The sequence below is a fragment of the Neovison vison genome, chromosome X (assembly GCF_020171115.1).
Source record: "Neovison vison isolate M4711 chromosome X, ASM_NN_V1, whole genome shotgun sequence".
Taxonomy (NCBI): Eukaryota; Metazoa; Chordata; class Mammalia; order Carnivora; family Mustelidae; genus Neogale; species Neogale vison.
This window is the reverse complement of record NC_058105.1, coordinates 92144584-92171694: the sequence shown is the minus strand read 5'-3', so window position 1 is coordinate 92171694 and position 27111 is coordinate 92144584. Positions and strand designations below refer to the sequence as shown.

Sequence of the window (27111 nt, the reverse complement as noted above, 5' to 3'; positions counted from 1 at the left end):
GTTTCCCAAAAGCAAATATTACATGGAAGGCCAAGATTTACCACGACTGAACAAATTTGAACGCTTGCTGTGATGGAAATAGAAGTGTAGAAGAAAGAACACTAACTGCTCTCAGGAAGAAAATCTAAGGCAAGAAGGATGGCTTTCCTTTTGAAAGATTGGAAGTCAGCAGTCTGAGGTCATGAAGATGGTGGACGCACAGCTGGACTCGGGACTCTGACCTCTCTTGCCAAGGACATAGGCAACTAACAAATGGAGAGTTCATGCTGAAATGGGTTTTAGTTTTCACTTCTCAGAATCTGTCCTCCAAAGGCTTTATAGAACGTAAAAATAAGGCAAACAGATATTATTTCATGTTCACAAATTATGAGACACATGCTAAAGACAGCAAATGTGCTAACTCAAGTCACTTTACCTCCCTATTAATTGTATTTATTTATTTATTCTTCATTCCACTTAAAAAACTTATTTCTCCATCTGAGAGGGAGAGAGAGAGAGAGCGTACAAGCAGGCAGAATAGCAGGCAGAGGGAGACAGAGAAGCAGGTTCCCCACTGAGCAGGGAGTCCCACACGGGGCTCAATCCCAGGACTCTGGGATCATGAACTGAGCCAAAGGCAGATGCTTAACGACTGAGCCACCCAGACACCCCCCACTTTTTTTTTTTAAAGATTTTATTTATGTATTTGACAGAGAGAGATCACAAGTAGGCAGAGAGGCAGGCAGAGAGAGAGAGGAGGAAGCAGGCTCCCTGCTGAGCAGAGAGCCCGATGCGGGACTCGATCCCAGGACCCGGAGATCATGACCTGAGCCGAAGGCAGCGGCTTAACCCACTGAGCCACCCAGGCGCCCCAGACACCCCCCACTTTTTAAAAAAGATTTTATTTATTCATGGGAGAGAGAGAGGACACACACACACACACACACAGAGAGAGAGAGAGAGAGAGAGAAATTGAGCACGAGCAAGCGGAAAGGGTGAAGGGAGAGAGAAGCAGGCTCCCCGCTGAGTAGGGAGCCTGATGGGAGACTCAGTCCCAAGACTCTTAGATCATGACCTGAGCTGAAGGCGGATGCTTCACCGACTCAGCCACCCAGGTGCCCCCATTTATTTCCCCTTTTAACCTTTTCCAGGGTCACCACCATCTTCCCCAACAATGGATTAGGCTACAGACAATGCCCACACTGTCTTTAACAAATGGGAGGAAAGAGGCTTCCAAACTCGGCCATCCTGTGCACGTTCATTGTCAGACATTCAAACAATATGGAATTGTACAGTGTGAAAGTGAATAAAGAGCTCCTGTTATTGCCCCCAAAGGCTACCATCGTTGTGTGTTGAGATGTATGAATACACCCATATAGTGATACCAGGAAAAAAAAAGATCACATGTCAGCTTTTTCAGAGATGAGTCTGGCCTGACCAGCTCAATTTGGATTCTGAGGGAAATCTTGAACAAATGAATTTTTACTCTTAGTGAATTTACTGTTATCAAGCTCTCCTACTACCCAGGGGGAAAAAGAGAAAATTCAAGTGCTAATAAACCTCTGAGTTGACTTTCTGGTTACACACCTGAACACCTTTTACATGATTTAGTTGTTAAATATGCTTTCGAAGCAGGGTTTAGGTTAATTATATATCAGAGTTAATCAGCGTGTCTTAATTAAAACAATGATGATTCACTGACTGTATGGATTGTTCTGGGTAATTAAACCAAAAGTTACAGAATGTTTCCTCAAGCTGCATTGTATTCAAAACCAGAAAAACCCATTTGGTTTTTGTTATTACGAGAAATAGCTCACAGTTCTTTCCTACTCCAGGAGATGGATTCCCTCCTTCCCCACCCCTTTTACTGAGGTGCTTGCTGATTGCTTTTCTCATCAGGAACCCGGATACTACATGAAGGTTCTTGGTTTGTTAACTTTTCATTCTGCAAGGGCTGACTGCCCCAGCGACTATTTGAGAGAAACCATTTGGATGATTCAGAAAGTTCAGACATCTAGGGTGACTGGGTGGCTCAAGTCAATTAAGCATCTGACTCTTGATCTCAGCTCAGGTCTTGATGTCAGGGTCAGGAGTTCAAGCTCCGCATTGGGCTCTGCGCTGGGTGTGGAGCCTACTTTAAAAATAAATAAATAAATAATAAGAAGTTTCGACATTTAAAAATGTCCTCATCATTCTCAGTCATGTCCCTTTACAGGCACAGCCCATCCTTAGCCACCGTTACTGGCCCTGGAGAAGGGAGGGAACTTGGTACAGTAGCTGGTCCCCTCCTCATCCATGATTTACCATTGGCCCTTTCCCCCATAAGGAAGCTTCTCTATGCTACTGTTGGTCTGGGCTTATCAGTTCTGGTAGCTTACATGTCAGTTACTGATGACGAGTAGGGCTTGGAAGAGTAGAGGCAGAGACCAGAAATGAGCCAGGAACAGGTCCAGAATTTGGAGTTTGCTTTGGATTCCCCTCCACCCCCAGTGGATTACCCTGGGAAGGTTGTGTTGATGTGAACACATTAAATGAAAACAATGAAACAGGTTTGGTGGTGCAGGGCAGGATGCGGTCCACGGAATATTTCCCTGGTACAGGAGGGCCCGGGTCTAGCAGAGCTCCTGTTTCCATGCAAAACAGGGCCTCTGACTCTGGGTGAACTCCTTCCCTCATACAGGGTTTCTGTTTGCTTTCTCTCCCTTGTAGCCCCAGGCCTCAAGTGCAGGACCAGGATTCAAGGCGTCTTCACTTCCCCAGGAACCCTGGGCATCGTCTGGCCAGTAGCAGATGCTTGTGCCTCTTGTATGCCCCTCCCCCCACTCCCTGCCTCAGCTACTTTCTTCACTAGTTGCTGTTCTGTGTGTTTGGCCTTACCTTACTTTTGTTACCCAGCCTCCCCGACCCCACTGTGGACCCTTTGCCAACCACTCTGCCTACTACTTTTAGGTCCATTTGTGGAAAAGTCCCCTGTCCTCAAGTCACTTGACTTTTAGAAATGCAAATTCTCAGTCCCTGCCCCAGACCTGCTGCATCAGAACTTCTGGAGCTGTGGCTCAGCCTGTGTTAATGAGCCCTCCAGAAGATTCTGATGCAGACTTGAGGTTGAGAACAGCTGTCCTGTAGAATGAACATCAACACTACCTGCCTCCCAGTCCTGCTGTTGTAAAACTACTTACTTCTGTGGACTCACACCGTGATCATGGACTTGACACTTAACTACTTTCCACATTCACACCTTATTCTTGCTTCTGCATCTTTCCCTGGCATGCATTTCTTTAATTCTTGGGAAGATCTGCCAGGGACATTTCCCCCAGCCCATCCTTCCCCTCCCAGGTCAGATCACATGTCCTCTAAGAAGCTTTCCTGACCTAGCCAAGCCCTCATTTTCTTCCTTCTCCTGGAGTCTGGGCCTCAGGCCCCATTGTGCCTCAGCTCTCGGGTGCTCATGGACCCACTGAATACCAACACTTCTATAATCTCCTCAGCTCCCAGTCTGGAGCAGGCACCCAGGAAGTCCTTAACACTCACATCCTTGGTCATGGATGGATGGATGTGCCAGGGTGCACTTACTCGGGGCATCTGCTCCAACCCCTCAACTCCTGGGAGGCTGAGCCAGGTGGCTGGTGGTGAGTCTGGGAACGGTAATGTCTTGTCACGTTGGGGAGGAGTGGGGAGCATGGCCACATGGGGAGATCCAGTCTGCCGAGAAGGTGATGGAGCAGACATCAAAAAGAAAATAGAGATGAGAAACAATGCTGCCCTGGAGGCAGAGATGGGCTGAGTTGGTGCCTTGGAACTTCCTAGTTTCCATGAGGTCCTGGTGGATGCACTTCTGGCACAACGAACCCCCCCAAAGGGTTTGTTAAATTGTTCAGAGGAGGTTCTGATCCCTGAGTAAGTTACAAACAATTGTTTCCTTTTAGAAGACGTGCGCCATTTGTGGTGCCTGCCATAGGTGACCACTGTTGCTGAATTCCCCACAGCGTCCCTCCTGGTGTCTGTGGCACAGAGGCTGTGGTCAGTCCACCTTCTTCCTTTGCCTCCCTGTGCTCCTTGCTGTCAAACCTTCGGCAGCCAGAGGCTCACTTGGTAGCAGTTGTGGCTCCTTCTTCCATGGGGTAGCCAACACCTTGGATGAGCCTGTCTATAGGAGTGGTGGCTAGTTTCCTCCTCCTCTTTCTCTCTTCCCATCTCATCCTCCATCTTCTCCCCCTGTGGGGCCCCAGGCTTTGCCACTGCAGAATTTGTGAGCTGCTCAAAGATTTTTCACTGTGGCAGATGAGATAATCTTTGTGGCAGGCAATTCAGCTGATAGTTGGGATGGACGGGGCAGCTGATGCAGACGAAAACACATTATTTCATGGTCTGTCATTTTGATTCAGGTATGCCAAGGCTGGTCATAATTCTCCACTGGGCCATTTCGTTTTATGGGCTGCTGGATTTCCCCACCCCCACATTTCCTTTTTAATCAGAAGACAGGATGCCAAGTGCTTCTGACAACTCACTTGCACATGCAAGCTTGTGGAAACTTCCGTAGGAGTTCAGTGGCTTCTGCTGTGCAAAGGTCCTGTGGTCCAGAAAGCTCAGATAGAATCCTGATCGTCAGAAAAACCTTCAAACTAGCTTTGTGCTTGCTTGGGGGAAGGGCTGCCAAGATTCTCCTTCTCCCTAGCCCCTCTCTGTCGAGGTTGTACCACCCCTGTCGCTCAGGGTTCAATCAGAGAAGCAGAAACACCAGGTTGTTTTTTCTTCTTTTTTAAAAAACAGGGATTTGACCTAACATAATTGACCTCACCCCAACAAGGGAAGCTAGCAGAGGGGACACTGTGTGTGAGCTAAAAACTGGTCACTGTTTCCCTTCTGCCCTCCAAAACTCCCAATGAAATCTTTCTGTAACCTACTGGAAATGGAAACTAACAGGGAAGGGAATTCTGGGAAATGCACTTCAGCCAGGCCGAGGTGACATGTTACAAAACCACCCTATCACCTTGGCCTTTCTTTGTGTGTCTCATGGCAACTTTTCTCCTCATTAGTGATATAGGGGAAAGCATGTGATACCATATTAAGTTACAGAGGAATGTGCAACATTCCATATACTGCATTTCCCATATATTTATTCAACTTATAATTTTTCAACTTATTCAACTTCTAATTCCTCAACTTCTTTTTAATTAAGTTAATAACACGAGAAAAAAGACTAGAAGGAAGACCTCTAATGTGTTCACAGTGGTGGCCTCTGGGGGGTGGGTTCTAAGTGATTTCCCCCCCTACTTCCTTATGGATTTTAAAATATATATACTTTAGACATTTTTATAATGAATATATGTAACCTTGATGAAATCAGTACAACCACTTTGGAAAACTGATAAGATCCACCAAACGAGTCCCTACGTATGTGTCATCATCTGGCGATTTTACTTCCATAAGTATACTCATGTCCACCAACTGACATATATAAGAATGTTTGTAGCAGCTTAATTCACAATTGCCCAAACTAAATACAGCCCAAATGTTCATCAACCGTGGGATGAATATTATTATATGTGCTGCCGAAGCGAGCACAACCGTGGGATGAATAAATAGTGACATCATCACACAGTGGGATATTAGACTGTGATGAAAAAAAAAAACTGAACTACTAATTCATGCAACAACATGGACAATAGCACACAGCCCCACACTCAGTATATACTCTGTGATTTCATTAAAATGAAGTTCAAAACCAGGCAAAACTAATTCAGGGTGATTTAGGTCAGAACAGTGGTTACCATTGGAGGGGGTAGGATGACCAGTGGCTCCAGTTTGCTTGGGATTGAAAGGTCTCCTAGGATCTGGATCTTTTAGAGCTAAACTCAGGAGAGTCTCAAGAAAATAGTACCATTGGTTACCTTTGAGGGGGGTTGTCTTTGTAGGGCAGGGACATGAAAGAGCCTTCTAAAGGGTTGGGAATGTTCACTGTCTTGACGTGCAGCACGGTTACATGAGGGAACACATGCAAAACTTTGCTGTACACTTAAGATTTTTGCCTTTTAAAAAAATATAAAAAAAGATTTTTGCCTTTAAATATGTGATTTCTCCTTTGATTTTAAAACTTTGAAAATAGCTATATTTTATGATATAGGATTCATTTAATCAAATAATTCTAGATTAACTTCACTTTTTTTCTTTGACCCAATTATTTGATTTTTAATCCAAGACCTGCCATGGACTTAGAACATGTAGACTTCAGTGAAATATTCAACAGTAAGGAGAATTCATGGATTAATCCCCATAGAGAAAGAAGACTTTCTCTTTCTCCCTGCTCTGTTTAACATTTTTATTTATGACTAGGACCTAGATAAAAACTGTGTTCATCAACACAGGATAGTGATATGCAGTTGGGTGATAGTGACTATGATGAGTAACAGAATCAAGTTGACAGGCTCTTAGAGTAATGGATTTAATCTAAGAAGATAATATTTAATGAAAAAGAAGGTCTAGCTGTAGCAGGGGTTTTAGCTGACACAATGTTTAATGTGCATCAATTTGAAGGGAATGACCTAGATGGGAAAGGGAATTGGGGATTATCTGGACCGGGAAGCCAGGATCGAGGGGGCAAACATATGGAAGGGAGAAATGTTACATATAACTCGAAGGAGTGAAAATAATTTAATAACTTAAATGAGCAAAAGCCAACAGAAGACAGATTTGGGATAAACTGTCTAATGATTTGTTCTGTTCAAAAGAAGGAACAGGCTATTTCTTAAAGTAGGGTGTTTTCCATTTTGTATGGTAAGATAAAGGATGCAAATATTTCGAGAGTTTCAATTAGTAAGCTTTCAAGTTTCTTTCAACCCCAAGAGTCTAGGACACATGTATGGTTCAGTGGGTAGAAATCTATCTTGACCTTTAACAGGTTGATACATTGCTCTGTGGTTCGTGCTCTTATATACATAAACCAGGGATAAATACATTTGCTTTGCCCTTAATCCACCGAAAAGGTTTACAAATCAAGTCTTCCATAAGGGCTGGCAAAACTGGAAAAGTTTTTAATGTTGTAAGTGGCCCTGGGTCAGGACCAAGTTGACATGTAATTCCTCATTTTTTAAAAAGAGTCTTATTTATTTATTTCGCACAGAGAGAGAGAGAGAGAGAGAGAGCACAAGTAGGGGGAGAGGCAGAGGGAGAAGAAGGCTCTGTGCTGAGCAGAGAGACTGATGCAGGACTCGATCCCAGGACCCTGAGACCATGACCTGAGCTGAAGGCAGACGTTTAACTGACTAAGCCACCCAGGCATCCCTGTAATTCCTCATTTTTAAATCTGTTTGTATTATTCCTCCGCATTAATGACCAAAGTTGTATTGATAACTGCTTAACACAGCACTGGATTGGTATCCTGTTCTTCTCTGAGCAGTGATGGGGCAACGGTTAAATCATAGATTGAAGCTATATAAAGTTTTTATCATTGTTATTTTCTTGATATAATTATAATTTCAGTTATTTGCTTTGTGGTTCAAAGATAATGTTTTAAAATTCCAGATTTGGTAGGGTTCTTTTTTCTCCCCCTTTTTATTTTTTAATTTTTAATTTCTCCCCCTTTTTATTATTATTAATGTGTAATGTTATTGCCTTTTATTTATTTTGCTTTTTTAAAGGTTTTGTTTATTTATTTGAGAGAGAGACAGAGACAGAGAAGAGCACAAGCAGGGGGAGAGACAGAGGGAGAGGCAGACACCCCACTGAGCTGGGAGCCCAACGTGGGGGCTCGATCTCAGGACCCAGGGATTATACCCTGAACCAAAGCAGACGCTTAACCATCTGAGCCACCCAGGCACTCCCTGCTATTGCCTTTTAATCAGAGAAAGTGGTCCATGTTATTTATACCTTTTGAAATTTATTGAGAGGTTTTGTGGCCTAATAAACTGTAATCAACTTACTAGTTATTTTCATCATTAATTTTTTCCAAGTGACGGTCTTTCTAGATATATATCATATGTTATATAGTTTAACCTCTGTTTACTTTGTATTATGCAGGCATATGCAGAGAAACAACCAATTCTTAGGCCTCTGAGCCAAGCAAACGTTTTTGTTCCAGCATATGTCAAAATAGGGATATTGAAATAGCAAAGAAAGAAACCGTAGCAAGAACAAAGGATGGCTTGATTTATTGAAGAACAGGTTTGGCTGGCTAACAGCCAAGTCCAGGGAAAGCTGAGAGCCCCGTGAAGGCAGAGCCTGCTTTGGATGGTCCATCTTGATGTTTGTCCAGCCTTTAGTTCTGCTGTGGCTGTGGGCTGCCTCTATTCTCCACTGGAACTCACTGGGAAGGAACCCCTGGTGACTCATTTCACATCTACCTTCCCTGAGTCTTCTCTTGCCTCTCTTCAATTTCCCAACTTGTTTTCGTCAAGGTGGGGAACACCTTTCACTGTCTTCTTTTCACTTGCAAGGTCTCTCAGGAGTAATTTGGGACTCATTTGAGCAGACAGGCTGAGTGATCTGTTAGTCCCTTTTCCACGAGCCTATGATAAAATGGAGCCTGGAAATAGTCTCCATCCCATTCCAGATAACGTTGTTGGCGCACATGCTGAGGTAATGAAGTCTCTCTGTGCTTGCAATCCTCTACGAAACCCATGATCCAAAGCCTTAGTTGTTTCAACTGTCAACGGTGCTGTGACTGAAGGGATAACAGTGGGCTGGGCGGAGCTCAGATCCAAGACCTGTAATCTCTCTCCAGTTGGCTCCTGAAACTCCCCTGGGCCACAAACAAAGGACCATGAGTACCACCCAAGTGTCATGGGAAGCAGAGTCTCATGACCACAGTGGACCTCGGAAGGGCCTCTGCTCTCCAAACATGGGTCAGCCAGAGGGTATGTGCTGATGTTCCGGGAATAGACCTATGTGGGACTGGCCAGACACTTTTAGTTGCTAGTTGATATTTCTTTTTTCATTGATACTCATTTCATCGTTGACTCTGTTATTAGATCAGTATGAAAATGGTATGGCCACTGATCAGCTATTTTTCTTTTTCTAGCATCAATCTGGCCATGTTGTTTTTTTAAAAAATGTAACTTTTTGGAAGGGTCCTTGACCTGGTAGCCTGTGAGAGATTAAAATCCTTATGGTCTGAAAACTAGCTGTGACTCTAACATAAGATTTTCTTCTTCGTTCAAAGAGGTTATCATAACCTGTCTCCTATCACAATAGGCTCCCCGCCCCAGCGGGGTGTCGTCTCCCAGAGTGCCGGGACCTTGTCTCCACACCCTAATACCCTCCTAGGGCCTCACATAGGTCCTGCAAACCCTCCTTAAGTATTTTTGAATTAACTTCAAGTGTAAGTATTAACTTCAAGTACACGTACAATAACTACAAGTACAAATGAGTTTTATTTTAGTATTTACCTCTAAAACCATACTCCGATTAAATGGTTAACATGTGTTTTGCTAAATTTGCTCACTACCCTTGATTCTATCTCTTTTTTTAAAAATTACAAGACGGGCGGAGTAAAATTGCCAGCCATCCTTGTTTGAAGGTAGCGGCCTGAAGACTCTATACTGCCACCTAGTGGGAAAACAGGCTGCGTGGCTACGGATTCTGTTCCCACTGGAGGGAAAAACAGGGTCTGTGCTGAGAACAATGTCAGAAGCAGCCAGTAGTTGAGGGCATGGGAGGCGGACCCAATGGGGGATATGTGTTTTCCTCCGATTAGCCACGCACTGCTGGGGTGGTTGCCTCTTTGCACTTGGCATAACAGCAGAGGAAGCCTTTTTTGTGGTTTTTCGAACAGGCCGATCATGATAAACAGGGTGGTGTTCTTGGCTGTGGTTCTGTCTGTGGGCTAGTAATTTAGGCTGTGGGATATTCCCACAGAACAATGCAGTTTTTCGAAGCAGAAAAGTCACGGTTTTATTAGCGTAAGTCAAACACACACACACACACACACACACTGCACTGTTTCACCCTCTGGCTGATTTTTCTGGTCCCACCCTCTGGCTGATTTTTCTGGTCCCTGCAGCATACCTACGTCCCCGTGACTCGAGAAAGTGTCCTTAATACAAAGCAGCTCTTGGCCCTGCAGGAGCGGGGGAGCCACGGACTCCCTGGCTGTTGACTATTGGGGCTTTTCATCCAAGCCGACTTTATTTATTTATAAGCAGAGCTCACCATCAAAGTTCAGAAGGCCCTGCACCGGTCACAACCCCACCCCCGACCCTTTAAATTTTCTTTTATTTCTTTGACTGTTTCTCTTCTCTCCCTTGTCAGTTCTCTGAGCAAACCTATGGGTTCCCTGCGGCCCTTTCTCCTTTCCCCAAATGTGCACGCGCGCGCGCGCGCGCACACACACACACACACACACACACACACTGGAGGGCCCTGGCCTAGATCCCTGTTGGAAAGTGGCTTTTGAGAAAATCAGGGAAAACCCACTCAAGTCATGGTTGAGAGAATTCCTGGGGCCAGCCGAGCTGTTCGGCGGAATCTGGGATGAACAGTCCCCCCGAAATAGGCTTCTTACTTGCCTGGAGCATCACTGAGAAGGATTCTGGGGGCACATCTGGATTTTGTGTGTGTGTGTGTGGGGGAAGATGGAAGGATGTATTAGGAAGGTGTGAGATAGTCATGGGATGGACAAGTACAAGTATTACCATATTGGTTTTCTTGGAGAGCTCACAGTGAAATGTTATTAGCTGTTAACATCCTGGCATGAATTAAATTATTGGATTCGCTGCCTATCACCTCTTGGGGCTCCATGGGAATAAAGTCACAGGATTGGTGACGTTTCTATGGGACTTATCCTTCCTTTTTTTTTCTTTTTTTTAAGCTGAGGTGAAATTCACATAGCTTAAAATGTACCACTCTAGCCATTTTAAGGTGTATAATTCAATGGCTTTTAGTATAATCATAAGGTTGTACAATTGTCACCACTCTCTAAGTCCAGGATTTTTCCATCACCCCCAACAGACACCCTGTGCCCATGAAGCATTCATTCCTAATTCTCCCTCTCAGTTAATCTGCTTTCTGTCTCTATGGGTCTGCCCATTCTAGACATCTCCTCTACAGGGAATCCTCCAGTATTTGTCCTTTTGCATTGGCCTCCTTTACTTAGCGTAATGTTTTGAAGCTTCATGTTTTGAAGCTACCCTGATAGCGGGTATCAGGACTTGAGTCTTTTTTTATGGTCGAGTAACATTCCATTGTGTGGCAATAACATGTTTTGTTTATTCATCCATCAGTTGATGGATGTGTGGGTTGTTCCCGCCTTTTGGCTCTTGTGACCAGGGCTGCCATGAACATTCAAGTGTGAGTTTTTGTGTGAACACTCATTTTCAACTGTCTGGGGCAGATAGGTGAGTTCCCCCCACACCCACATTTGGCGATGACAAATCCATTTCAAACTGTCTGGGAGGTGAGTTTTGCTAAGAAGGAAAGTGAGGGAGCTTGGGTGCTGCCTGGAATAAGGCCCAGGAGGGAAAGGGGGCAGAATACTTAGGCCATTCTGCGGAATCCTAAGGTGGAAGTGTCTCTGGAAAGGAGGACAGGAGAGGGAGGAAGTGTTTCCAAACGGGGTGCCCATAACCTTGATCTTTGGTAGATGGAGGAAAAACGGACTTTGTTCAGCATTTATAAGATGGCTGCTGATATTTTTCATTTTTTTTAAATAAGAAAAGGAAAATAATGATGTATTTTACATTGGCTAATTGAATTTAAATTTAGAAAAAAAGAAAGAAAGAAAGAAAAAATCTCCGGTGGGGATGAAAAGATGAGTTAGCTAAAAAGTGAAAATGGTTGTGTCTTTGGATGTGTCTTAATGGGGTGTTGTTAATGGATGTGCTTTTGGCAAAAAGAAGGAAACCTGGTTTGGCTGCATGTTAGAGTGAGAGGATGAATTTGGTCGAGCAGATTTTAGCACAACACACTGAAGAAAGAGATCTCTCAGTATAATAACATTGCCGTGTATTTCGATGGCGATGGACTTTTTCTAAAATGTCTTTGTACTTATTAGCTCATTAGGATGAATGAATTGGGTAGGAGAGACACTATTTGCTGCCCTTTGAGAAGTAGGAAACCAAGGGGCTCCTGGGTGGCTCAGTGGGTTAAGCGTCTGCCTTTGGTTCAGGTTGTGATCTCTGGGTCCTGGGATTGAGCCCCCTGTTGGACTCCCTGCTCAGCGGGGAGTCTGCCCCTGCCTCTCTCCTTTGCTCATGCTCTCTCTCTCTCTCTCTTTCTTTCTCTCTCAAATGAATAAATAAAATTACAAAAAAGAAGTAGGAAATCAAGGAACCCATCAGAGCACCTGCTGACGGCAGTCGTTCATCAGGATTTGTTAAAAAATAAGTGAAGCAGAGTCATCGCAAGTCGGAGAATGTCAGAGCTGGGAGGCTCTTGGAGATCATCCATCAGGCCTCCCTCCCCAACCCACTTTGGGAGGAAGGATGTTGGGGCAAAGCAGAGAAGTCCTGCGCTTAAAGGCCAGGTCACCTGGTTGAAGAGTGAAGGACCCAAGTCAATGGTTTGTCCTCTGTTTCCTTACTGAGAATCACCGTAACATCTACCACATTGCTTTGTGGTGGTTTGTGTTCTTACCTGTACTCACTGTTGGGCCACCTGCTCCTGGAGGTGGAGCTTGTGTCAGATTCATTTTGTGTCCCCAAGATAAGGCATAGTGTTGAAGCTTGTTGAAGCTTGTTGACCAGGGGCATGGGAAGTGGCAGCTCTTTGTTCTTCCTGGGTCTCTGCTCCTTCCTGTTTCACCCCAGCTTTGAGTGGCAGAGCTCAGGAAGAGTTTCTGGACCCTAGAGATCTTTTGTCTAAACCCAGTGTCTACACTCATCATGGTGGGTGATGCTAGATGTACTGGGCAGGTTGCTTTGGACTTGCTGGGGTGGGGGGCTTGGGTAATCCCTAGGGGGTTGTTATTATGGAAATCTCTAGAAGCTGAAGGAAAGAGGGAGCTTTCCTTAGTTCAAAGTCAGTCTGGCCACTTTCTTTGGGATCTCAAGTGTATCTTGAGCCCCCAGATGTCCTTTGGTGTGTTGTCCAGGGTCCTGAGTGGAGGTAAGTCTGGAACCAGTACCTTAGGGGATTTGTGTCCTTTAGCATGAGACCTGTCCATGATGGGGACAAGAAGAGGTGATGGGATTTTCGAGGGGGTTCTCAAACAATTCCGTGTGTATCTTGTTTAGAGTTTCCTGGGGACTTTCACTCGTTCCTGAGCGTATAGTTGAGGCAAAGTGGAAAAGATCTCACATTGGTCCTTCTTGTGGCTTGGTACTTGCTGTGGCCAACAAATGGCAGATGACAGGTACCCAGGCCAGTGTGTGGAGGGTCTGTATACTGGTGGAGGAAGAGAGGCACAGGGACATTATATGTATGGTGTGGACCATGGTGGGGGCTTTGTTATCTGTCTTCTGTTAACAGGTTCTGCTCAGTGTTGAGCAGCCCCGGAAAGGGGTGGGCGGGTTCTTCTCACCTGAGCCTCCTCCACTTCCTGTCTCCTGCGCAAACTCCAAGACATGGATGTTGGATCCCACCACCACCTCCCTGGCCTGGGAAGGGCTTGACTTCTTTGGCTCCTTCTCGCCCCACCCCAGGGCAGTGAGATTCATAGAGTGCAGGGTATAAAATGCTCCCACCGGAAAGCTCGACGTCAGATGGCAGCCATGTTCCCACAGCTTGATTACTCCTGATTGCAAAGCAGTGCCCACACAACCCAAGAACAAAGCCAGGTGGTCTTATGTCATGTATGACACATCCAGGGACCAGTGGTTCTTAGCTGGTGTCCCTCACCTTGATGAGGCCAAGTGAAGGTCTGAGTGCTCAGAAGTTCCTCAGGCAGCCTCAGGTGTCCATGTAAAGGGGGCTTGTGGGCTGGGGAGTGCAAGAGGCAGAGTTGGCATCCCCTGGACGGGGTCAGTTCGTGTTCTCCAGCCTTGTCATGGCAGGGAGGTTGGGGTGAAACTCTTCTTTCCCATCTTGGCTGAAGGAGAGACACCCTCAGTCCTCTGAGGGGGCACCTTCTGCCATCAGTGGCCCAGTGGGGTGTGTGGGGAGGAACATGGTTGTGCTGGTTTGGGCGAGGAATCAGGATCCCGGGGACCAGAGCACAGGGGTTGGGAACCAAAGCAAGGTATGAGGGCATCAGCAATGTGCTCAAGTCCTGGAGGCAGCCTACAGGTGGGAGCTAGTGGGAGCTCTCAGATGGGAAGAGGGAGCTGTATTAGCAGAGCCTGTTTATGCCATGACTCAGGTTTGGTTCTTCTTTCTGGTGGGCATTGGACGAAGAAGCTGATGTTTAAAATGGGCTCTCTGGATGGTGAAACAGGGTATCTAGAAGAGCTTCCAAGAGAGGGCATGGTCTGGAGGTTGGCAGAGGTCCCCCAAGAAGGTTGTAGGGTGAGTTAAACCCTGGGTGGGGGGGAGGAGGAAGGTTGGCGAGGGTCATCCTGTGGGTTCTTCAGACCAGAGAGAGCAGCCAGAAATTGTTTCCCAAATAGTTGCGACGGTGGGGGGTGGTGTGGGTCATGTCAGCGAGAGTGGAGGATGACAAGGGGAAAGGTCCCTGTAAATAAAGCTGTCTAGTTACCGTCTTGTCACAAGCCACTCTGCTTTTTGACATGGTTCGGTCCCACTTCAGGCGGGCCGTGACTCCTTTTCCCCACACGGAACTGAGAATAGATGTCTCCCTCTGCCTTGCCCCTTTGTCTTCCACCCGACTAGCAGTACACTCACCTGCACCAGATCCGGTGTGAGACGCTTGGCCTGCAGCCATTTCTGGAACCTCCTGGTTTTCCGCAGGATGCGCTCGATGCTGCAGGTTTCTGGGGCTGCCGCAGAGGCACAGATTCTCCTGTCCGAGATGTCACTCTGCTGTTTGCTGGCCAGCCTGGAGACCTCCACGGGGCGCCAGGTTTTGGAATCATCCGAGTAATTTGCAGGGTAAGAAGGCAGGTAGTCAGGAGGCAGTCCAAGGGGGGAGGCCAGCCAGCTGTCAAACCTGGAAGAAGGGCCCTTTTATTTTATTTATTTTTTCTTTTAATATATATATATATATATTTAAAGATGTAAAAAATTTATTTATTTGACAGAAAGAGAGAGAGCATGCACACAAGCAGGGGGAGCTTACATAGGCTTACAGAGCTTAAGGACCTCGCCCAAGTTCAGACAATACATTGCCGAGCAGGGTGCAGATCCAGGACCATCAGTCAGTAGAGCCCATGATCTTTCCCCTTCCTCAACATTGGTTCTAGAAACAGCCCACCTTCTGACTAATGGCTGGGTCTTGGAACCATAGCTCGTGAAGAGGCTTCTGGGCTTGCACTCGGAGGAGCACTGGCTCCTCATATCCCACCCCAAGTGGCCCCCTCAGTTTTGCCTTCAGTCCAAAGATTAAAGCCATCCATACCAGCCAAGTCACAGGAAACAGTGACAGGTAAATTGTCACCACATTTCAAAGCCATCAGGGATCCAAGAGGTGTGTCATGTTACACAACGGACCGATTGGTCCTTAGTCCCCTTCTAGGACCCCCATTGCTAGTTTCCTAGACCCCACCTTGACTCTTTTCTCCAGTGATTCTTCTGGCCGCATGCCAACATTCCCATTAGGGGAGAATGAAATCTTCTTCTGATTTATGTAGGAAAAATTAGGAAGGTAATGTTTGCTTTCATGATCAATCATATCAGACTACTGAGATGTGTTCTATATTTAAGTAAGAATCTGGAACTTCTTATTATTGGGCATTATTGGACCAACCTCATGATCATGACTTTTGGGGGAAATGAGCATTTTGATTGGCCCCAGAGTCTACACTGCTTTGTTTTCTCACTTACTTGATGCAGCTTTGCCCTAAAAGACTGCAAGATTCTCAAAGAAGGTGCAGGAGAACCTATCAATTAACATCTCCCACAATGCATTCAAATTGCTGTGGAAGCAGGCTCAAAGAATTCTGTTCAAGAATATTGCTACAAATCTATTTAAAAAGGTGAAATATTGTGGGGTGCCTGGATAGCTCAGTCAGTTAAGCGTTTGTCTTCGGCTCAGGTCATGATGCTGGGGTCCTGGGACGAGCCCTGCATTGGGCTCCCTGCTCAGCGGGGATCCCGCTTCTCCCTCTCCTTCTGCCTCTCCCCAGCTCATGCTCTCTCCCTCAAATAAATACATAAAATCTTAAAAAAATAAATAAAAATAAAAAATTTTAAAAAAGATGAAATATTATAAACCAGCAGTGAGTCAATTTTACCGGCTTTCTCAGGACAACCATTGGGAATGATCCTCCCCTCTAAGAGGATAAAGAAGGGCAGAGGGCCCCGAGGCAGGCCTATCTGCTTGTTTCCTACAGCAGCTCTTGTTCCTGGGGGTTTAACCCCTTGAAAGGCCTGTGACCAAGGATTTATGATAGGTAGCTTCTCTTAGACATCAATTGTCACAACACGCATGTATGAAACACTTAGGCATGCCAGTCACTGTGCTAAAGGCTTCATGTGTAATTATTTAGTTAAACCTGGCAGCGAACCTGTGAAGTCAGTAGTATTCTTAATCATACAGATGAGGAAACTGAGGCACAGAGAATTAATTTGTCCAAAGTCATATAACCAGAAATTGGAGGGAGCGGCATTCAAGGCTCCAGAACTCACAATCTCAAGCGCTTTGCCATGGCCTAGTCCCCTGTCGTCCTTTCTATGACTTCGTTTGTGGGAACAGATTGGTAGGTAACATTATTAGGGGTCATAGCTAGGAGTATCATAGTTTCCAGAGCTGGAAGAAAGCAAAAATTTCGTGTGGTCCAATCTACCCAAGCCCCTCAACATGGAGGACAGGGTGGAGGTGTGGGGCAGAGCGACAGTGCTACAATGAGAATAAAACACTCTTTTCTCTAGCATGTTCCTCATGCTTGCATTCCGTCAAACACTAAGTTTGTAGACATGCCATCTTAAATATTTCTTGCCTCCCTTTCTTCTTCTCCATCCCTCAGGTCTGCCTAGAACTCTTAAAGCATCCAGCGTCTTCCCAAAAGCTCTCAGGACACTTGTCACACTACTTAGAGCAGTTCACACCGTTCTTTCTGGGCCCATCTCCTGCTGCTCCCACTTCCAACCTTGTTTTTTCTCACAGAATCAGTGATCATCCTTGGCTAAGCCATGTCATTTTGCACCTCAGAGCCTTGACTCACCTGGCCATGTGCCCATCCCTTTGTCTGAGATACTTTCTTCCATTTTCCCAGTGTCATCACTGTTTTCCCAGTGGAAAGTAAACTCCTGCAGGGCTACAACTGGGCTTCCTTCAACTTTGTCACTCAGTGCCTAGCAGAGGGCTGGGTGTGAAGTTAGTGCCCAATGTATTTTAGGTGGATGGATGGATGGATGGATGGATGGATGGAAGTGTATTTGGATGTATAGAGGGATGATGAATGAATGGAGGGAAATGAGGACTAGCTGGGTGGCTGGTTGCAGAGGGATGGTTGGGTGGAAGGATGCATGAACGGATGCTTGAATGAATGGGTTAATGAGTGGATGGGCGCATGCGTGGATGACGGAATGTGTACATGGATGCTTTTGCCATAAGCTCTGGGGCCCTGCAGCTCCTGAGTCCCCTGACTTAATTCCAGAAAGTGAGTTAAAGCAATCATTACTATGATCTTCTGAGATAAAAGAGACAGATGAGGGCAATGGAGAAGAGAAGGCAAAAGCGAGCCTAATGATTAACTTATTTTACTGCAACCCCTCTACTACTCAGAAGTATTTAAACTTCCTTTAAGACTTTGGGAGTTGGGGAGTGGGGATGCAAGTCCAAGTGAGTACAGGAAGGAAGGGCAGGGAAAGCACCTGTCTTGGTGAGAGGCCAGGAATCCCTAGGAGTAATTTGATCAGAAATACTGCTGTTAAGTCCCCCGCCTCCACCTTTCTCCCCAACCTATGACCTGCACATAGATGAATTCTGATCGATCAGTTTCCTGGTTGATCTCGCCAGCTGGCACGATTGATTAGGAATTCACAAATAGGTATGTTTTCAGCAGGAAGACTATGTCAATCAGGTTTACTCTTTTTTTCTGGCTTTCCTTAACTTTTTTTCATTCAGGACTTGAAAGTCGACAAGGAACGCATGGGGAAACTGGTACCCAAAACATGGAAATGTTCAAAGGTCAACGGTTCGGTTGGGTATGGGAAGCAACAAATTTATCATTAGCATTTTTGCCAAAGAGAATATAAGGGTTAGAAGGAAAGATGTGTTTATCTGAGAGGTTGGCTGGGCCTTTTCCTAATGTTATCATCATAGTCATTTGTTAAAGTGGGAAAATATTTGGAGATGAACAAGGGAACACTCTTAGAAAGAGAGGTAAAGATATGATCTTACAGACAATTTAGCAAACAAGGAATAGAAATGGCCCATACTATATGTTGGCTAATTGAATTTAAATTAAAAAAATTAATTAATTTAAAGAAATGAATTCTACAAGCCCACCCCTTAAAAGAAATGACCAGTAAGCCTGAAGAAAAAGGCTCAACTCAGAAGACATACAAACTAAGAATAGCAATAATATTAAATATTTGTGAGCATGCAAGAAGTGAGCTCTATAGGTAGAAGTCTCCATTTGGAGATATATACATATATAAAGATATATACATATATAAAGTCTCCTTTTTTTTTGTGACCCAGAATTTTCCACTTTTGAGAATCTGTCATAGGAATTTAGGATTGATGTGCCCAAAAATTTAGCAATAAGGATGTTCTACATAACACTGTTTATAATACTGAAAAGAAAACAAATACCTAGCTGTCTCACAGCAGTGGATTAGTTAAATTATGGTTGACTGATGTGATTGAATACCGCAAAGCCATTAAAAATCATATTGTGGTTGTATCATTTGCAACTATCTTCTCCCATTTGGTGTGTTCTTTTTTTGTTTTGTCTTGTTGCTGGTTTCCTTTCCTGTGCAAAGGTTTTTTGTTTTGGTGCAGTCCCAAGAGTTTAATTTTACTTTTGTTTTCCTTGCCAAAGGAGACAATCTAGAAAAATGCCTCTATGGCTGACGTTGAAGAATAGTTAGTAATGTGGAAACATGTTCCTGATATACTGTTAAGTTAAAGTTTATAGAAAAGTGTACATAGGATGATCACATTTTTGCTGAAAAAAATTTAAATCCATACTTAGAAAAAAGTGGCAAGGATATATAATGAAGGAGGAATTATACATGATTTTCATTTTGTGCTTTCTTCGATATTTCTTGAAAATTCTAAAATAAATAGCTATTACTTTTAAAATAAAGAAACAGTTGCTTCTGCTGTAAAGAACTATAAACAAGTCCACGTCCCCACAACCACTCACTGTCTCTCTCTGCAGCTGAGCTTGAGGAATGGACGTTCTCAACGTGGAGAACCCTAAACCACAACCTGCCCCACCCAGTGCTTTCCTGCCTGTCTCTGGACACATCCCTTTCGGACGCACATGGAACATAAATTCTGAGGGAGCTGAGGTAATATCCTGAACTTGAATGGAACACAAACCCATGTGGGGAAATGTTCCCTGAATTCAGCCAATACCTGCCTGGTGAGAAAAATTTCATTTATTGCCACTTGGTGAAGAGTCAACTATACGATTCATATACTCTTGTTTAGTTACCTTGGGGAGGATGTGACCCTCGGACTCTCCTGTTGACTCCCATAATGGGCCTCCCTCCTGTCAGAAAAATCTGTCCATGTTCTCCCCACCTCCTTTCTCTGAGGAATCAGCTTCACTTCATCCAAGTTCTTGGTCCTTCCCATCCTGTTTCTTAGGCGGGATGGCAATCTTGTGTTCACTTTCAACATTCCCATCTTTCTGTCACACTGAGTTGGTCAACAAAATGACTTCTCTAGCTGAACCCACTGGCATCCTTCTTGCCCTGCTTTGTTCCCACTGACCTTTCTCCTGGGCTAGGAGAACTGACCCAGCTGCCCCTGCCAACGTCAACCAATCCAAATTGCACACTGCTTTCCTTTTTAAAATTATTATTTTTTAAAATTTTTTAAAAAAATTATTTATTTGAGAGTGAGAGAGAGTGCATGAGCAGGGTGACAGGGGAGGAGCAGAGGGAGAAGAAGCAGAATCCCCACTGAGCAGGAAGCCTACGGTGGTGCTCCAATCTGGGACCCTGAGATCATGACATGAATCAAAGGTGGACTCACATTGCCTTCCAGAAGATTCTTCTAAAACACAAGTCTCATCTTATCTCTACCCCACTAAACTCCTTTGCCATTGCCTGCAATAGAGTTTCGCCAGTTGGAAAGTCTTTCAACTCTTCACCATTAGAGATGCCTTAAAAAAAGACCTAATGGGGGGACACCTGGGTGGCTCAGTGGGTTAAGCCGCCACCTTCAGCTCAGGTCATGATCCCAGGGTCAAGGGATCGAGTCCCGCATCGGGCTCCTTGCTCGACAGGGAACCTGCTTCTCTCGCTGCTTCTGCCTGCCTCTCTGCCTACTTGTGTGTAATCACTTTCTCTCTCTCTCTCTCTCTGGCAAATAAATAAAATATTAAAAAAAAAGACCTAATGGGCAAAGTCCACATCAATACGATATCTATCATCTCGCAAAAGTTCCACATTTTTGATTGATATTTTCCATTCATTATATCTGTTTAGTAACTTAGTTGAATAATCAAATATGTTTTTGGTTAGTACAGACTAAAAATCAAATTATTGTAAATTAATGCTGTTTGTTTGGTCACCAAATCTTACATGCCTCAGATAGGTTCCTGGAGGAGGGCTGAGGAGAAAAGGCCTATTACAAAAGGTCTCTAAGAGGCAGGGAACTGCTGGCCCACGGGTGAAGGTCCCAATTCCTTGGCATAGCATTTGAGGCCCCTTCCCCATCTGCCTCTTCCAATAGCCTCCTTGACCACTCCTCCACATTGGCCCCATGCTCCAACCACTAAGTGCTTCTCTCCTCTCCCCACACCCTGGGCCATTGCTTTAGCTGGTCCTTCTACCTTAAGCTTGTCTCCTAAATTTTGGCTCATCCTTTAAAGGCCTTGCTCTGAATGCTTTCCCCAGCCCCCATTTAGAATTAATATCCCCCTTCCTTAGAACTCCCAGAGGTCCTGTATATTTCAGGCCACATCTTATTATTGTTATTTGTAACATGGCTCTCTCCTCCTGAGCCCCTTGAAGGCAATGACCAAGAGTTACAGCAATGCCATTGGAGCACCTACAGGGTCTTGACTGTCGTCAAGACTCATTGACTCTGTACTGACAGGCTTGAACTCGAGTGTGATACCGTCCTTCAGTGAGATCCAATGCATCACCATTCACTAAACTTGGGTTTTCCTCTGGATGAGAAAATTGGTTTCAAAACTTTGAAGTAAACTGCCCTGGTTTGAATCCCAGATCTGCCCCTTACTAGGTGGTGACCTTGGGCAAGTCACTTAATCTTGCTCTGGTCACTCTCTGAGTAATGAGTGCTAAACATTAACGTTCTAGGATGGTGATGTGGAAAGAATAAAAAATAAGCTTTAAAATGTCCATCATATAGTAGGCCTTCTATTAATTCCATTTCCCTCTTTTTATAAGAAATGAACTTGGTAAACTCAATGATCCCGGGCTACTCCATTCATAGAAAAGGACACTTTAAGCTCCTACTTCAAAAGAAAACTTTGGATTTAGCATTTAGGGCTATCACTTAGCTTCATTCCTTTTCCCCCTCCTCACCCCAACTTCAACCCATCACTGCTCTGATTACATGACTTTGCTCCAGCTCCCCCCACTGAAATTGCCTCCTGGCCATCATCAAGTGAAGAGAACAGGAGTTTGCCCCTCCAAGTTATCGAACGGAGATTCTGACCTTATTTCTTCTTTAAAGAACTTCTTGCAAATTGATGTCCCGATGCAGGCATTGCATTTATCAAGACCGAGGAAAGTCCTTCCAAAACTGTAGCTGGTTCTGCTTCGGGGCACCAGAGAAGGAGAGGGAGAAGCCAGCGAGGAAAGAGAACAGCTCAGGGCTGAGACCCACAGCAGTAGCACCAGGCGGCCTGGGCAGAGGCCGACAGCCTGGGGCCCCAGCTGGGGCTCCATCTCCCGCTCCAGATTCCCGCCCGCAGCCTTCAGCTGCTCACTCAGAGCTGCGCAGGGCTAGGGCTTGGCAAAAGAGAGGGGGCTGGGTCTGGGGCGATGACCCCATCTCAGCTTCCCCAATTTCTGTTTGAGGATGCTAAGGAGCTTGGGGCTAATGGGGCTGGAGAGGAGGTGAGGAAGTCCACGGAGGATGCTGATAACACCGTTTCCAGAGTTACTCTTCCTCTGTCTGGGGCGGCTGCCTCAGGCTGGGGAAGGGCTGACTGGCAGATTTAGGGAAGGACAATGGTCAGGGCTTCCCTGTGCGGTCCTTTCGACAAACACAGGATATCCTGGCTGGGCAGGAAAGGTCCATTCAGGATGTGTGTCCGACCTGGATTCCACCTGGGAGTTTCAAAGGATCCTGAAGGTCTCCACCCTCTACTGTTTCAGTTCTGGGCACATCTGTCCCTATTCTTGCGCGTGCCCCCACCCCCCAATTACATCTCTCCCTGTGAATCTCTCTCTCTCTCCTTCACACGCACACACACACACACACACATTAAATTTCTCCCTGTGGATCTCTCTCTCTCTCTCTCTCTCACACACACACACACCCCAATCACAAGTGTCCCGATGGATCACATGCACACACACACACACACACCAATTACATCTCTCCCTATAGATCTCTCTCTCTCATACACACACACATGCACACACACATATGCACCAATTACATCTCTCCCTATAGATCTCTCTCTCTCTCTCACACACACACACACCCCAATCACAACTGTCCTGATGGATCACATGCATACACACACGCGCACACACACACACACACACACACACACACACATACCTATTACATCTCTCCCTATAGATCTCTCCCTCTCTCTCTCACACACCCCCCCATCACAACTGTCCCAATGGATCACATGCATACACACACACATGTGCGCACACACACACACCAATTACATCTCTCCCTATAGATCTCTCTCTCTCTCTCTCACACACACACACCCCAATCACAACTGTCCTGATGGATCACATGCATACACACACACACACACACACACACATACCTATTACATCTGTCCCTATAGATCTCTCCCTCTCTCTCTCACACACCCCCCCATCACAACTGTCCCAATGGATCACATGCATACACACACACATGCGCGCACACACACACACCAATTACATCTCTCCCTATAGATCTCTCTCTCTCTCTCTCTCTCTCTCTCTCTCACACACACACACACACACACACAGCACACATCAATTCCCCCCCTCTGCAGTGGATACTTTGGCCCACCCCTTGACAAGCCATCCCAGCCCCACTTTGATTCTATTTGGCTGTGAAATAACTCTAGGTCAGTCTTCTGGTAATTAAATGGCACATTTAACACTGATTCCAGTGGCAAAAACATTTGGCTGCTTCAGGAATAGAAAAACTCAAGTTAGCCCATGTATCAGCTCCTCTCGCAGACCTGAGCAGGGACAGGAAGGAATCTGGTGGTCTCTGATGTGATAAGGGAGCACCGGAAAGATTTTTCGGCCTGCACCCAGCTATGCCTGTCCCTCGACCCGCTGTCCCTCGAACCCGTCCCCAACTGCCAGTCCCCCTTCCCTTCACCACCCTGCCTCCCTTCTCCATGCCAGCCTGACTTGGTGGCATTTACTGTCCACAATTGCTTTCCTTCTGACAGCAAGATAAGGCCCACAGCCATGGAGTGGAAGGGAGTGCTGATTTAGGAAAGGAGAGAGCATACGAGGACCAAACCAGGGAAGGCAGGCTTGGGATAGGAGAGGAGGGACAAGGCAGATAAGAGGGGGCCGGGGATGGTCTCAGAAGAATCGGGCGGTTTGGCTAACGATTGGCAGGAAGAGCAGGTTAATGGTTGTTTTCTGATGATTAAACATGTGCTTATAATCTCACTGTCTGTCCTCCTCAGGGGAATGTTTGGTTGTGTTTAATTCTGGAGCTGGGAAAGCTCTTTATATATTCTCGATACTAGTTCTGTGTTAGATATGTGGCCTGCAAATATTTACTCCCAGGTGGTAACTCGTCCGTCTTTCATCTTCTGAACAGGGTCTTTTGCAGAATCAATGTTTTTCCTTTTATGGATCATGGTTTTAGTGTCAAGTATAAGAACTCTTCACTTAGCCCTAGACCCCAGGGGCTTTTCTCCTATGATTTTTTATAAAAGTTTTATAGTTTTATACTTTCCATTGAAATCTATGACCCAGTTTGAATTAATTTTTCTGTAGGATGTGGTTAGGTCAAGCAAGTTCATAGTTTTGCTGATGGATGTCCAATTGCTCCAGCACCATTGATTAAAAAATCTATCCTTCTTCCATCAAATTGCTTTTGCACCTTTGTCAAAAATCCATTCTCTGTAATTATAGGTGGCTATGTCTGGATTCTCAATTCCGTTCCATGGACCTATGTGTCTGTTCTCTGTCAGTGTCACACAATCTTGATCATTGTAGCTATAGACTATGTCTTGAAATTGGGTAGACTGAGCCTTCCAACTTCTTTCTTTTCACAATTATTCTAGCTATTCTAGTTCACTTGCCTCTCTATAGAAATTTTAGAATAATCTTGTCTATACCTACAAAAAAACCTTGCTGGAATTTTGATAGGGGTTGCATTAAATCTGTGTATCAGTTTGGGGGAGAATTGATATCTTTATTAGATCAAGTTTTCAATTGCATAAACATGTTATGCCTCTTTATTTATTTGGATCTTCTATTTCTTTTGTCAGCATTTGGTAGTTTTCAGCATCTAAGTCCTGTACACCTAAGTATTTTATTTCTGAAGGAGCATTTGGAAATGGTGTCATGTTTTAAATTTTGGTGTCTGTGTGTTTGTTGCAAATATGTAGAAATACAATTGAGTTTTGTATGTTGATGTTGTATCCTGTGACCTTGTTGAAATGGTTTATTAGTTCTAAGAGATTTTTTTGTAGATTCCTTCGTATTTTAAAAATTTATTTATTTATTTGTCAGAGAGAGAGAGGGAGAGAGAGGGAGAGAGTGAGTGCACAAGTGCACAAGCAGTCAGAGGGAGAAATAGGCTCCCTTGCTGTGCAAGTAGCCCAATGCTGGACTCGATCCCTGACCATGGGATCATGACCTGATGAGAAGGCAGGCGTGTAACTGACTGAGTCACTCAGACATTTTAATTCCTTGGTATTTTCTTTTTTTAAAAAAATTTTTTAAAAATATTTTATTTATTTATTTGACAGAGAGCGATCACAAGTAGGCAGAGACGCATGCAGAGAGAGAGAGGAGGAAGCAGGCTCCATGCTGATCAGAGAGCCTGATGCGGGACTCGATCCCAGAACCCTGAGATCATGACCTGAGCCGAAGGCAGAGGCTTAACCCACTGAGCCACCCATGTACCCCCCTTGGTATTTTCTATGTAGATTATCATGTCATCCTCAAATAGGGAGTTTTATTTCTTCTTTTAATCAGTATTTTGTGCATTCCAAGATCCACGTCCTATAAATGGTATTATATTTTAAAATTTGGGTTCCACATGATCACTGTGAGTTGCTTTTTTGCTTTTCTATTTTCAATTTCATTGATTCCTAGTCTTACCTTTATTATTTCTTTCTGTTGGCTTTGGATTTGTCATGCTCTTATTTTTTCAGTTTCTTGTGATAGGATCTTAGATTATTTGGCAGCTTTCCTCATTTTAATGTAAGCATTTTATATTATAAATTTTTCTTTGGACACTATATTAGCTCTATCCCACAACATTTGACATGTTGTATTTTTATTTGTAGTCAGTTCCATGTACTCTAAGATTTTTCCATGAGACTTCTTCTCTGACCCATGAATTATTTCAATGTCTGTTGTTTACTTTCAAAATGTTTAGACATTTTCTTGCTTTCTTCCTGTTAACTGATTTTTAACTTGATTCCACTATGGTCTGAAAACATGCTGTATGGTTTCAATTTTTTTAAAAGATTTATTTATTTATTTGAAAGAGAAAGAGAGAGAGAGTGAGCAGGGGCCGGGGGAGGGGCAAAGGAAGAGGGAGAGGGTCAACCAGACTTCTTGCTAAGCAGGGAAACCCAAGCGGGACTCGAGTCCAGGACCCTGAGATCATGACCTGAGCTGAAGTCAAATGCTTAACCCACTGACCCACCCTGGCACCCCTCATTTCAATTTTTTATTTCAAATTTGTACAGGTTTGTTTATGGTCCATGAACTCTTTCCAAGAGAGTGCATTTTGCTTTTGCTGGGCAGAGTGTTGTACAAATGTTGACTAGGCATTGCTGGTAGACAGTGTTGGTTCTTCTATATCTTTGCTGATTTTCTATCTGGTTGTTTTTCAGTTGTGGATTGACTATAATTGTGGATTTAAAAATTTTTCTCTTTTAATTTTATCAGTTTTTGCTTCATATATTTTATAGCTGTCTTGTTTGGTGTACACATTTAAGATTACTATGTCTTTATGATGGATTGACCTTTTTATCACTATGGAATGTCCCTCTCTGTCCTTGGAAATTTTCCTTGCCCTCAAGTCTACTTTATATGATATTAATATAGCTGTTCCCGGGATGCCTGGGTGGCTCAGTTGGTTAAGCGGCTGCCTTCGGCTCAGGTCATGATCCCAGCATCCTGGGATCGAGTCCCACATCAGTCTCCTTGCTCGGCAGGGAGCCTGCTTCTCCCTCTGCCTCTAGCCTGCCACTCTGTCTGCCTGTGCTTGTGCTCTGTATCTCTCTCTCTCTAACAAATAAATAAAAATCTTTTAAAAAAATATAGCTGTTCCCACTTTCTTTTGATTAATGTTTGTATGGTGTATCTTTTTCCATCCTTTACTTCCAACCTAATTATATTGTTATATTTAAAATGTGTTTCTTTTTTTATTTTCAGCATAACAGTATTCATTGTTTTTGCACCACACCCAGTGCTCCATGCAATCCGTGTCCTCTCTAATAGTGGGTTGGTTCCCCCAACCTCCCACCCCCCACCCCTTCAAGCCCCTCAGATAGTTTTTCAGAGTCCATAGACTCTCAGGGTTCACCTCCCCTTCCAATTTCCCTCAACTCCCTTCTCCTCTCTAATTCCCCTTGACCTCCATGCTATTTGTTATGC

The 27111-nt window shown here is 44.6% G+C and overlaps 1 protein-coding gene across 1 annotated transcript in view; it reads right to left on the bottom strand.

The window, feature by feature from the left end:
- The window catches only part of DIPK2B (divergent protein kinase domain 2B), a 33564-nt gene extending 11345 nt beyond the window's left edge, over window positions 1–22219 (bottom strand). The window contains exons 1-2 of the mRNA XM_044235573.1: window positions 21776–22219; window positions 14692–14956 (exon numbers count right to left, since the gene is read on the bottom strand). Of these exons, the coding sequence (XP_044091508.1) occupies window positions 14692–14956; window positions 21776–22008 (498 nt within the window). The 5' untranslated portion in view covers window positions 22009–22219. The remainder of the gene's footprint in view (window positions 1–14691; window positions 14957–21775) is intronic.
- Between the last annotated feature and the right edge of the window lie 4892 nt (window positions 22220–27111).